Raw genomic sequence first — 12,375 nt, 5'->3', positions numbered from 1 at the left:
CAGTTGCGGTGAGCGGGCTTCTCATTGCGGGGGCTTCTCTTGTTGTGGAGCATGGGCTCTAGGCGCGCGGGCTCAGTAGTTGTGGCTCACAGGCTCTAGAGCGCAGGCTCAGTAGTTACTGCACACAGGCTTAGTTGCTCCGCGGCATGTGGGATCTTCCCGGACCAGGGCTCGAACCCATGCCCCCTGCACTGGCAGGCGGATTCTTAACCACTGCGCCACCAGGGAAGCCCCGGACTGATTCTTTTTTTTAATTAATTAATTAATTAATTAATTAATTAATTAATTTATTTATTTATTTATTTATTTTTGGCTGTGTTGGGTCTTCGTTTCTGTGTGAGGGCTTTCTCTAGTTGCAGCGAGCGGGGGCCACTCTTCATCGCGGTGCGCGGGCCTCTCACTATCGTGGCCTCTCTTGTTGCGGAGCACAGGCTCCAGACGCGCAGGCTCAGTAGTTGTGGCTCACGGGCCTAGTCGCTCTGAGGCATGTGGGATCTTCCCAGACCAGGGCTCGAACCCGTGTCCCCTGCATTAGCAGGCAGATTCTCAACCACTGCTCCACCAGGGAAGCCCAGAAAATGTATTTTAAGAGTAATTTATTTGAAAATCCTCCAGGAATCCTGTTTGAAAAAACTATTTCAGAAATAATGGGGGGAAAAAATAGAAGCAAAATAAAATGTCCGTGGACAAGGCTGCAGCAGATCTATGCTTAAATGTAAATCTAATCTCTATCCTGAGTCACCTTTCAGACATTTAAGTTAGAAACAGTTGTTTCTATTGGAACTTTTCTTCCAGCATCTTGATTTTGCCATCACCTCAAGGTGTACTCTATCAAGTCAGAACATAGGCTGAGGATACCGAGTATCTTCCAAAAGAGCCTTCTGAATACAGATCAGCTTTCTTTCTTTCTCTCTCTCTGTTTCTTTCTTTCATTTTTGGCTGCGTTGGGTCTTTGTTGCTGTGCACGGCCTTTCTCTAGTTGTGGCGAGCAGGGGCTACTCTTCGTTGCGGTGCGCAGGCTTCTCATTGCAGTGGCTTCTTTTGTTGCGGAGCATGGGCTCTAGGCACACGGGCTTCAATAGTTGTGGCACACGGGCTCAGTGGTTGTGGCTCGCGGGCTCTAGAGCGCAGGCTCAAGTAGTTGTGGTGCACGGGCTTAGCTGCTCTGCAGCATGTGGGATCTTCCCGGATCAGGGCTTGAACCCGTGTCCCCTGCACTGGCAGGTGGATTCTTAACCACTGCGCCACCAGGGAAGCCCCCTACAGATCAGCTTTCTAAGAATTTTCTAGAATAGCATAATTTGACAAGACCATTGAGCTGAGGCACCATATGGGCTTCTCTGTCCCTTTATAGAATCAGAGAAACTTAAGAGCTGAAGCAAAACTTAGACAACATCAAGGGCAAGGAGGGTGAGGGGAGATTCTAACTTATCATCCAAAAAAACACAAAACTTTGTAGCTGTGGAACTGAGATGAGAACCGCAGATTCCTGACTCCCAACTTCCCGCACATGTCACAACACCTTGCACCCTTCCCCCAAATCTGTCTTCTTCCTAACCACGTGCTTGTAGGCATACTGAACCCATAGCCAGTATGTGAATATGTCAAGGACACAACCCATACAGATAAAGGAACAAGGGGGTCTCTTGCTGAAAAAGCTTCCCCAAATCATGAACTAGCTACAGGTTCTGCAAAGAATGCTTGGCAGCAAAGAAAAAGCCACGAGGAGAATAAAAAGAAGTCAAGGCGTGCTAGAGGCAAATCCAAGTTCGTGGTGCTCACCTGTACTTCAAAAGCAGTTTCAGTACCACTGAGCGGATGACAGGGGTCTTATCCACAACGTCATCAAAAGGAGAAAGAGATTTTGTGTGTTCACGGCGTCCTTAAACCAGAAGGAGAAAGGTAGATCATCGTTCACATCAGACATAAAGAGTGAGATGAAGAACTGAATTTTTAAGTCTATAGAAAGAAAGCCACTCACTTTGGGAAGCCTCTCGGAAGAGCTCCTTCTCTACAAAGAGTAAAGACAGCAGAACATCGACCACATCCTTCTGAGGTGGAGAATTGTCTTTGAAGCACATGGTGGAAACTAGGTCCACAAAGAAACTATTGCACATCTGCCGGAAGCGAGCATGTTTCTCGATGACCTCCCTTGGGAATCATTGAAAACCACAGTCAAAAGGCTTGTAGAATGTGTTCCAGAATCCCTCCCTACAGAGTGCTTTGGGATTTGGACAGCATTTTTTTTTTTTAATTAAAAGATGCAAGTATCTCCTTACATTGATTAGAACCAGTCTCCAAAACTGCAGACAGTACATACACTTGGCTCTTTTGAGAAACACTTTGATCATTTGGACCATCTAGCAATAGCCTTCATATCCCAAGAGTTTCTCAAAGATCCCATCCACTGGGTTTGCCTTGGGCTCCACTTTCAGGAGGCATCAGAATGGAGGAAAATGGGAAGGAAAACCAACCACTTAGGCTAATTTTAACTACTGCCCGGAAAGGCACTTAGCCAGATAAGAGCTAGCTTTATCCTCAGGACATAGAACATGGATGGATTTACATATCAAGAGGATACAAATTTACATATCAAGAGGATAAACCAGTTGCATCTAAATTCTTTGAGTCTCTTGTGATGGCTTTATTTAGTTTACGACCTTCTGGTTTATTTCCTCTAATTTTTCTATCTCCCTAATCTGTACACATGTATGTCTTGAGGAGAGGATAATTTTCAGACACTAGGTGTTTATAAAGGTACATAAGCAGTTAGTTGTCTTTCTTAGAACACTTCTCTGTCAGGCTTTCTAAGATTAATAATTATATTTCTGAACACTGTATTTGCAAAAAAGGAAGAAATAAGAGGAAGCTTTCTCAAGAGAAAGGGTGTTTTACCGGTGCTCCTGGGAAACAGAAGGAGAGAAGCTGTCTGGCAACTCAGCTAAACAATAGGGGCATCCCATCTGCCCTTGGGTGATGTGAACCTTGACGCAGCGCTGGCAGAATACATGGTCACAGGGCAGGCAGACAGGATCCTGTGCATCTCCCAGGCAGATGGGGCACGGCTTCACCCCAAACCTAGAAGCCAAGAAGGGTGACCAATTCTGAAGCAGAGAAGCTGGCCGTGAGAAGCAAAAAATACAAAAGGTTCTGAATTCTCTCCTTTGCAGATCCCAAACCCAAGATCTCACCTGGTGAGGCTCTTGCTGACCTGGTCCTTACATTTACAAAGAGTGGTCATCACTGCGACGAAAGGCCTGTGAGTCTTGATGTCAGAGTCCTCTTGCAGGCACTGAAGGAGAAAGGCAGCGGGAGGAGGAGGGAAGCTAATTAGCAGTGAGGAAGGGCAGGAGTCAAGCCAGGCAACAAAGGCAACAAAACACATCCCCTCTGCTGTTGGCGAAGCTGGGCAGTTAGGGCTCTGGTGTCTGCAGTGCAAGGCTTTTTTTATTTATTTAGCAGTTTCTTTAACTTTGAATGCCCTTTGTGACTATGCTGCTTTGGGGAGAAGGTCGATATTCTCGGCTTCTGATTTTTCCCCTCTTCCTCTTTTTCTTTTAAGGTCTATCCCCCTCCTCCCGTTATGAGATATTTCAAACTATAAAGGATAATATAATGACCATCTGCGTATCCACCAAACTTTAAGTAATCATAGCATTTTTTTTGAATATGTGCTTTATCAGTTTCTAAAGAAACAAAACGTTACAGGTGCAGCTTCAACTCCAAGTGTATCCTTTTCTGATCATATTTCCATCCCCCACCCCTCACCCAGCCCCAGAGAATCACATTCCTAAATTCCCACTTCCACTAGATTTGGATGCATGCATAAAAATCTTGTTGCTTTGAATGTTGTAAACTTTCTATCAGGGACATCACACTGTACCTAAGCTTCTGCAACTTGCTTTTTTTGTTGATACAAGTAGGTTCAGATCATTCATGTTAACTGCTGTATGGTACCTGTTGATGAATATACTGGTCACCTGTTTTCCCATTAATGGACATTTAGAATGTTCCCAATTTCCTGCAATTACAAACATTTCTGCACCCAGCATTCTTCCATGTGTCTGAGTACAAATGGGAAAATTCTCTAGGATATATATTTAGAAGTGGAAACACTGTTTCTTAGGAAATGCACATCTTTAATGATATAAGATAGTGAGTTTAATGGCTGTGCTTAGGGAATTTTCTGGTTAGGTATGATGCTTGCTATAGATGTTTTTCTATTAGGTATACCCCTTGGGCATTATCTGCTGAAGGAGAGTTCCTATATATTCCTAGTTTGGCAAGAGTATCTTTGTACCAAATTATAAATTTTATCAAATGCTTTTCCTGTACCTTTGGAAATAATCGTTTGGAGTTTTTCTTTTAATTTGTTATGTAACTGATGATGCTTATCGATTTTATGATTTTGAGCTATCCTTGAATTCCCAGGATTAACCTTACTTGGCAATGATATTAGTTTTTAATACCCTGCTAAATTTGATCTGTTAATCAAAAGATTGAAAAAAGGCCAAAGGACTTGAATAGGCATTTTCCAAAGAAGATATACAAATAGGCAATAAGCACATGAAAAAATGCTCAACATCACTAGTCATTAGGGAAATACAAATCAAAAACCACAATGAGATATCACTTCATACCCATTAGGAGGGCTATTATTTAAAAAAATGGAAAATAACAAGTGTTGGCAGGGATGTGGAGAAATTGGAGCCCTGGGGCATTGCTGGTGGGGAAGTAAAATGGTGTGGCAACTGTGGAAAACAGTATGGTGATTCCTCAAAATGTCAAACATAGCATCACCATATGATTCAGCAATTCCACTCTTAAGTACACACCCCAAAAAATTAAAAGTAGTGACTCAAACAGATACTTGTACACCCAGGTTCAGAGCAGCATTATTTACAATCACCAAAAGGTGGAAACAACCCAAATGTCCATTAACAGATGGATGGATAAACAGAATGTGCTCTATCCATACAGTGGAATCTTATTCAGCTTTAAAAAGGAAGGAAATTCTGACACCTGCTACAATGTGGATAAACCCTGAGAACACGATGCTTAGTGAAATAAGCCAGTCACAAAAGGACATTCCAAAGGTTGTACAGCAAAGCTGTTGGCAGTGCTTGTGTGAGGTTCCCAGTGGGCAGACAGTGTCTTCCCTGAGTGGCCACTGATGCTGAAAGGACAGTCACTTTTTCTACAGGGTACTATCCTGTGTGTCACCAACTTTATAAAGGGTGTAGAGGGGCAGAGACATGGGCTTCCTGTCCCCTTGGTCCCACCGACAGCACTGTGTTTGGAAGTCCACAGGCCCAGAAGCATTCTCCAACACCCTTCCTGACCGTGGCAGTGGGAAGCAGTTCCCTCCGCGGGCCAGGCGGCTGACCTGGTCTGGGGCCACTGGAGGCCTGGCTGGAGCCCACCCTACAGTCCTCCCAAAGGTTTCCCAAGTGTACTTGCTGCATGAATAGTTCCTTTTCCTGCAAGGAACCCTAAATGACACACCCTGACTTAACACTCAGGAGAGGGTAAATATTAAAATATTAAACACCAAAATTTTAATGGCCTATGTGATGAAATCACTTTCCTTCGCACTTCCAGATGAAACTCTCAGAGCAGAAAGGGGATATACCACCAAGATGATAAAAGTCAGGTCATGTTTCAATTGTTCTTTGTCTTACAAAGAGGCAGACCAGTGCCTGACAGGCCAAGCCTTCACGCTCACCTTGTTCAGCAAGAAGACATACTCCGTCACCAGCTTGCACAGCTCAGGAATATAGCTCTCGGTCCCCAGGAGCACATGCTCCACAAAGAGCGCAATGGAGAAAATGCGATTCCAGTGGGTTCTGTCGAGAGAGGGGGTCCCTCACTCAGCTCTGACAAAAGCTCCTGAGACGAATGAAGAGGGGCAGGGAGGCAGTTCCAAGGCACAGGAGTTGAAAGATAAGAAAAGGACCGGGCGTGAAGGTGGGTGAAAGAATTAGGTAGAAGCCCTTTGTGATGTGCTCCCTGACCTCCACACACTTCGTCTCTTTCCACCCCTCCCCTCAGACTCTCAGCTGGGACATCTCAAGTTCTACGCCTCTGCCTATGTCTGGTGAGTCCCACCTCACCCTTAAAGGCCAGCACAGGACTTGTCCCCTGGGAAGTCTAGCCTGTGTGTTCCCTCTCTGTTGCCCTGCTGGGGTCCTTTGCAGCTGCTTCTTCTCCCTCAGGATCATCATAATCTGCTCGCCTTTTTATCACCCCCATCACTCCACGCACTCCCTGAATGCACAGCTCTCTAAGATCATCATGATGCCCGGCGTTTAGTAAGGGTTCAAGAGACGTTAAAGAATGAATGAGGGGCTTCCTTGGTGGCGCAGTGGTTTAGAGTCCACCTGCCAATGCAGGGGACACGGGTTCGAGCCCTGGTCTGGGAGGATCCCACATGCCACGGAGCAACTAGGCCCGTGAGCCACAACGACTGAGCCTGCGCGTCTGGAGCCTGTGCTCCGCAACAAGAGAGGCCGCGATAGTGAGAGGCCCGCGCACCGCGATGAAGAGCGGCCCCCGCTTGCCACAACTAGAGAAAGCCCTCGCACAGAAACGAAGACCCAACACACCCAAAAATAAATAAATAAATAAATTTAAAAAAAAAAAAAAATAGCTTTAAAAAAAAAAAAAAAAAAAGAATGAATGAGGACAGGCCCACTTCCTGCGGCAGGAGCATCTGCTCTCTCTCTGATGTGCCCGGGACTCCTGGGTCTCACCTGACGTCCCTGAGGACGGCTCTGGCCGCCATCCCGCTGCCCTGCAGGTACCCATCTGAGCAGAGGAGCTCCAGCGGCATGCAAAGATTCTTCACCGTCTGTAACCAAGCTTGGGGACTGGGCTTCAGGAGGTTTTCTGTCAGCATTTCACTACAGGCCACTGCTGCGAACACATCCAGGCTCTGGGAAGCAGAGAACAGGCCCGTGACTGAGCAGCCTGTCCCCTGACCCCCACTGGGCTGCTCTAACCATTAAGTCGGAGGCCCTGGCTGTTAGCCCAGTGTGTTCTTGTGTTCCAGGCTTGTAGCTTCACCTTTCATTGTCTTGGGATCTAGGAAGCATGAGTTAGATGCATTCTAACTGAGGAGCCACACTGACACGTCTGCCCCATGAAGACGTTTCCCATTTGGAACGTGGTCCATAAGCTTTCCCTACCCAGGGTGGCGGTGGGAGCAACCGCCCACTCGCTTGAGGAGGCCAAGCCTGGCTGCAGGCACGTGATGTCCCTAAGAGGGGCCATACCATCTCATGTCCAGCCCAGCTGTGGTTCCGGGTGCCTTTTGTAAGGCTCTGTAGAATTGGGGGGTAGATGGTCAAGATCCTGGAGAAGTTCTGTAGCCGGCTCCTGAAATGCTGGTAGGCAAGGTGCACGGACGGTAAGGAGATCTCTTCCGCTGGCCTTCCTGCCTTCAGCTGACTGATGCAGGACCCCAGAGCCATCTGCAGAACCTGGGATGAGAAACAAGCTTTTACTATATACCTGTAAATTATTTTTTTTAAAAAGATATATTTTCCTTGTGGGAAACCGGAACTATTCAAAAATGACAAAAAAGAAAATTAAAAACGACGTACACTATTAGTATCCCTCGTTTACTTTTTGGTGTCATCCCTTCTAGACGTTTTTGGATCCATACCTCTTCTCCCTGTGGTCCCCAAATTAGGGTCACAGAGTATTCCTGATTTTTTTCCACTTTACATTATAAGCATTTCTCTATCACGAGCATGCTCGAAGACATCGTTTTTAATGGCTGCGCAATAACCAGTCAAATGGCTGTACAAACATTTGTCCAACCCTTATTTTAAGACAATTACACTGTTTCTAATTTTCTGTTTTTAGAAATAAAACTGCCAAGAACATTTCCGTGAATAAATATTTGTCCACGTCTCCGACAATGTTCTCAGGACAGACTCTCCAGTTCAGATTTTGTGAAGTTCTCCATTCATCCCGACAGATGGTTTTCCAGAAGCACCATGCCGTTCACACTGCCATTGGCAATGGAGGAACTCCTGGCTGTTTTAAAAACCAGTTTTGCCACAAGGACAAGTAAAGATCGTATCTAAAAGTTGTTCATGCCTTGTTGATTTACTAGTGAGGCTGAGCACTTTTTCCAGTGTTTTCTGGACATCTGTATAATTATTCTGTTAATAGTTAATTTATAACTTTCACTCATTTTTAAAAATTAGATTTTCTTATTGTATCCTAAGAATACTTTATTAACCCTTAATCATGTTGGTTGTAAGTGTGTTTTCCTCAAATCTGTCAGTTTCCTTTTTTAGGTACTGAAGTTTGAAATCTTCAATACTTCCATTGAAATTTTGGTTATTATTATTATTACCTTGCTGTGATCAGTTAAATATTTACCTAAGTTTCTTCAAGAAAAACTAAACATTTAAAAAGAAGGTGTCACAGGAAATCGGAGGTCTTCTTCCTGTTAATAAAAGCTCCATGTTTTAGGGGCGCTGGGCAGTGGGCTAAGCATCCAGCCCCGAGGGTTCTGAGGGTGTGAGTGGCATTTTCTCATACCACTGTCCTCTTGGACCACATTCTGTTCCACGAACACTACAGCTCCAGTAGTTGAGGAAAAGTTCCCATGTTGGCATCTTGTCCACGTTATACCAGCCTCACCCTGCCCCCTAGTCAGTACTTACGTTTAACTGTTCCCAAGTGGACACTCTCATGGTCAAGAGAAGGAAGTCCTTCAGGTAGCACTGAAGAAGTTCTTGCCGCTGGTCTACAGTGAGCTGAGCAAGAAACCTGCCCAGTGGGGTCTGCTGAAAGAGCTCCACTAACTTCTCTGCCAGTCCTGCCGGGGGTGGGTGAGGGGGGAGATGGAGAACGGCTTGGGGTGAGGATGTTGACCATGACTCCTCTTACCCGCTGAATGCAGGGACATGGACACGGTTCTAAAAAGGCTGCCTTTTTAATCATCATTTTTTATCATTTTATCATCATTTCTGGACACTTTAGATATCTTCCCAGTGGAATAACAGAAACAAGGTCAGAAGGAATGTTCCATTCCGGTCATAAAAGCCTAGCTAGCCCCAAAGAGAACACAAACTGGGATAGACCAAGTTTATTTCTACCAAGTCATAATGTGCTTTGGGAACCCCGGACCCAAGCGAACCAGGAATGAGCGGGTTGCCCTCCAGGGGCTGGGGTCATATGCTGCTCAAACCAAAAAGATCTGCCTTCTAGTGGATGGAGTGCTGGCCCCCAAGTCACATGCTATTAGAGGAAAGTAAGGTCAGTTAGGATATGGTATGAGAAAGAGAAATACTCTCTCTTCAGGAGAGAGACTGCTTCAGGTTTGTTCAGAAAGAGTGGCAGAATGCTTACCTAGAAAAATAAGCTCATCTTCAAGTATTTTGACCAGTATTTTTTAAGAAATCTTTCCTTTTTTAAAAAAAATTGAAATATAGTTGATATATCATATTATGTTAGTTTCAGGGATTTGACATCTGCCTACCTTATGAAATGATTACCGCAAGTCTAGTAACCATCTTTGTCCTGTATTTTTAAAAAGCAATACTATACATAAACTTTGAAAAGATTACTTCATGCATGAAAGATGACTTTCCCAAAAGTGCTGTGTGACCACTGGTTTTCCTGGAATGCCTGTGGCCAGACTACTTGGCACCTGACAACAAAGCAAGGTGCCCTGTGACTCAGGAGGACACTGATGGCTCAGTTTGGGCAAAGGTATTACTCTACTCTGGTCACTGGCAGTTGCTGAGAAGGGTCCAGCTGGGGACATTTTGAGTCCTGGTGCCCTAGTTGCCCAGGACACTCAGAATGGGGATGACCACCTATGACAGGGTAGCAGGGTCTCCTCCTGCCAGAAAACGTCCCCTCCCACCATCGCTGGGCTCACCTTCATCTCCCGTGATGTACTGAGTGTGGACCCACAGCTCCTCCAGATAGTCCTTGATTCTCCAGCTAAATGGGACACTGTTGGAAGTGTCCTCCGAGAGGTTCATGTAGTTCTGCACCATGATGTAGGACATCTCCCCTTTAGACCTGCAATAGGCCAAACAAGGACCAAGAATGTGGTTAGTGAGACGGCACTCAAGACACAAGACGAGATCCACTCCTGATGCCAATTCCTCTCCATCCTTAAGAACTGGGAGGCTTAGTGGGCTACAAAGACAGTCCCCTGGTCTACTGAACAGCTCAGCTTTATGTTATAAAGGAACTCAAGGATGATCTTATGTCATCTCTTGGTTTTACAGACAAAACAAAAACAAACCACGGCTGGAAGGGGTCAAGTAGGTTGCTTGAAGTCTTGGGCAGAACCAGTCTGGTGATGTCTGAACCCACCCTTACCCTATACCTATGCAAAGAGAATCGAAGCCCCCTGAAATCCAAACAGGAAGGTTTTGGCAGGCCAGCTGAGCTTGAGTTACACAAGATCGGGTCTAGGGATAGGCTTTGTGGTTCCCGCCATTGGCAGGAGGAGCAGGAAAATCAACACAAACGCTCTCCTACGTGCAGCTTCGCCAGTGTAGACGAGGTGGAAGCTGGCCATTTTAACTGCAAAGGGTGCTCTGAGAACAGGGAAATGAGGAAAGCCGAGAATGAAACACCTATTTCTCAGAACTCGCGTCAACTCTTTTGTTACTGTAATGCCATGACCCTTCAGGCTACCAAAAAACCCAACTTAAATGTGATTCTAAAACCCATAACTGTATTTCATCAAACACCTGGGAGAGCCTATTAAGTTTGTTGCTATGTTATGGGTTTTTTTCCCTTCCCATGAACAGAAAGTCTTCTATTCACCTTGTATCATTTGCCACAAGAGGAATGTTCAGAAGCTTAACGTCACTGAAAATAAACATCCAAAGATCTCTTGCCCAGGACGGAGAATGTGGGTTGGCCAGCAGCTCAAGGTTGCCATCTCTGTCCAAGAAAGATATCATGCTCGCCAGGAGGGGAGTCACAGCACCCTGGACCCGCTTCCAGATGGTCTGCCTATGTGTGGGAGAGAAGCAGGCCCGCTCAGGTTTGAGGGACCACAGATCACACTGTGATGCCTGCATCCTTTTCACATTTTGTGCCTTCTTGGCAGTAACAAAACATCTGCTCTACTATTCCTACACTATAGCTGTGTTTTTCATGTTTTTTACATCATTTTTAAGTACTAGAAGAGAGACTTACAAATCGAAATAAGATTAGAGGCAGAACTGGAAAGGTCCTTAATTCTACCTCTAATAAACTGGAATTAGTTCGTTGAAAAGGCCAAGTAGTATTTGTTTTATTTTGTTATATAGCTGTTTTCCAGAACAAGTCATCCAGACTCTATAAATAAAGAAAAGAATGACCAAATTCATTTGAAAAAAATATTATTTTAAGAAAAAAAAATCAGTTGGGAATAGAATAGAATAAAGAGACCAAAGTAAATTCGTTCTAGGTACGTTAAACAAGAAAGCATATCTATATCTAGAACTTAGTTTTCATTGTTGATGGTTTTGTACATTAGATCTGAATATTTATATATATGTATATACACATATATATAAACTTGACTGCTTATATTAACTCATTACACTTACAATTATATTTAATAATAAAACATATTTTATATATTTTATTTAATAAAAATAAAATATATTTTATTTAATAAAAATAAACTTAAGTCATTTAAAAATTCTTATGGTAAGGCCAAAGAAATCTACTACTAGGTAATTAATACTGGGGAGAAAAATGCATGTTCCATTTTGAAAAGAAAAAGAAATACTTTTTAAGGCTATTGAACCAGAAATGTGCAGAAAACTGTGAGAGTGAAAGGTAAAAGCTGGCTGCAGGGAGAAATGCGGGAAGCTGTACCTGGTCACGTGTGCAGACTTTGGGTGCTGGAAAAACCCTAGTACAGTCATCCCTCCATACCCATAAGGGGTTGGTTCCAGGACCCTGACAGATACAAAATCTGAGGATGCTCAAGTCCCTTATATAAAATGGTGTAGCATTTGCATATAACCTATGCACATCCTCCTTTACACTTTAAATCATCCTTAGATTACTTATAACACCTAATACAAAGTCAACACTATGTAAACCGTTGTAAATACAAGGTAAATGCTATGCAGATAGTTGCCAGCATGTGGCAAATTCAAGTTTTGCTTTTTGGAACTTTCTGGATTTTTTTTTTCCGAACATTTTCGACCTGCAGTCGGTTGACTCTGTGGATTTGGAACCTGAGGATATGGAGGGCTGACTGTGTAAAGACTATCCCAATTTGGATTATTTAATGCCAACAGGGCAAATGACTGAAATCCAAAACACATGGACGGGGAGCAGTTAGCCTCCAAAGCCTTGTGAGAACGGGCCAGCAGGCCCCAGAGCTCC

General features: G+C 44.3%; 1 protein-coding gene across 6 annotated transcripts in view; it reads right to left on the bottom strand.

The window, feature by feature from the left end:
* The window catches only part of RNF213 (ring finger protein 213), a 120,284-nt gene that overhangs the window by 24,513 nt on the left and 83,396 nt on the right, over positions 1–12,375 (bottom strand). For all 6 annotated transcript variants that reach the window (XM_068529486.1, XM_068529489.1, XM_068529490.1 and 3 more), the window contains 10 exons: positions 10,810–11,001; positions 9,905–10,050; positions 8,682–8,836; positions 7,275–7,481; positions 6,753–6,934; positions 5,726–5,846; positions 3,192–3,292; positions 2,896–3,078; positions 1,982–2,151; positions 1,783–1,882 (listed from right to left, as the gene is read on the bottom strand). In XM_068529486.1, the coding sequence (XP_068385587.1) occupies positions 1,783–1,882; positions 1,982–2,151; positions 2,896–3,078; positions 3,192–3,292; positions 5,726–5,846; positions 6,753–6,934; positions 7,275–7,481; positions 8,682–8,836; positions 9,905–10,050; positions 10,810–11,001 (1,557 nt within the window). The remainder of the gene's footprint in view (positions 1–1,782; positions 1,883–1,981; positions 2,152–2,895; positions 3,079–3,191; positions 3,293–5,725; positions 5,847–6,752; positions 6,935–7,274; positions 7,482–8,681; positions 8,837–9,904; positions 10,051–10,809; positions 11,002–12,375) is intronic.

The sequence above is a fragment of the Eschrichtius robustus genome, chromosome 20 (genome assembly GCF_028021215.1).
Source record: "Eschrichtius robustus isolate mEscRob2 chromosome 20, mEscRob2.pri, whole genome shotgun sequence".
Taxonomy (NCBI): domain Eukaryota; kingdom Metazoa; phylum Chordata; class Mammalia; order Artiodactyla; family Eschrichtiidae; genus Eschrichtius; species Eschrichtius robustus.
Note: the sequence above shows the minus strand (reverse complement) of the source record. Positions and strands in the feature narration are given on the sequence as shown.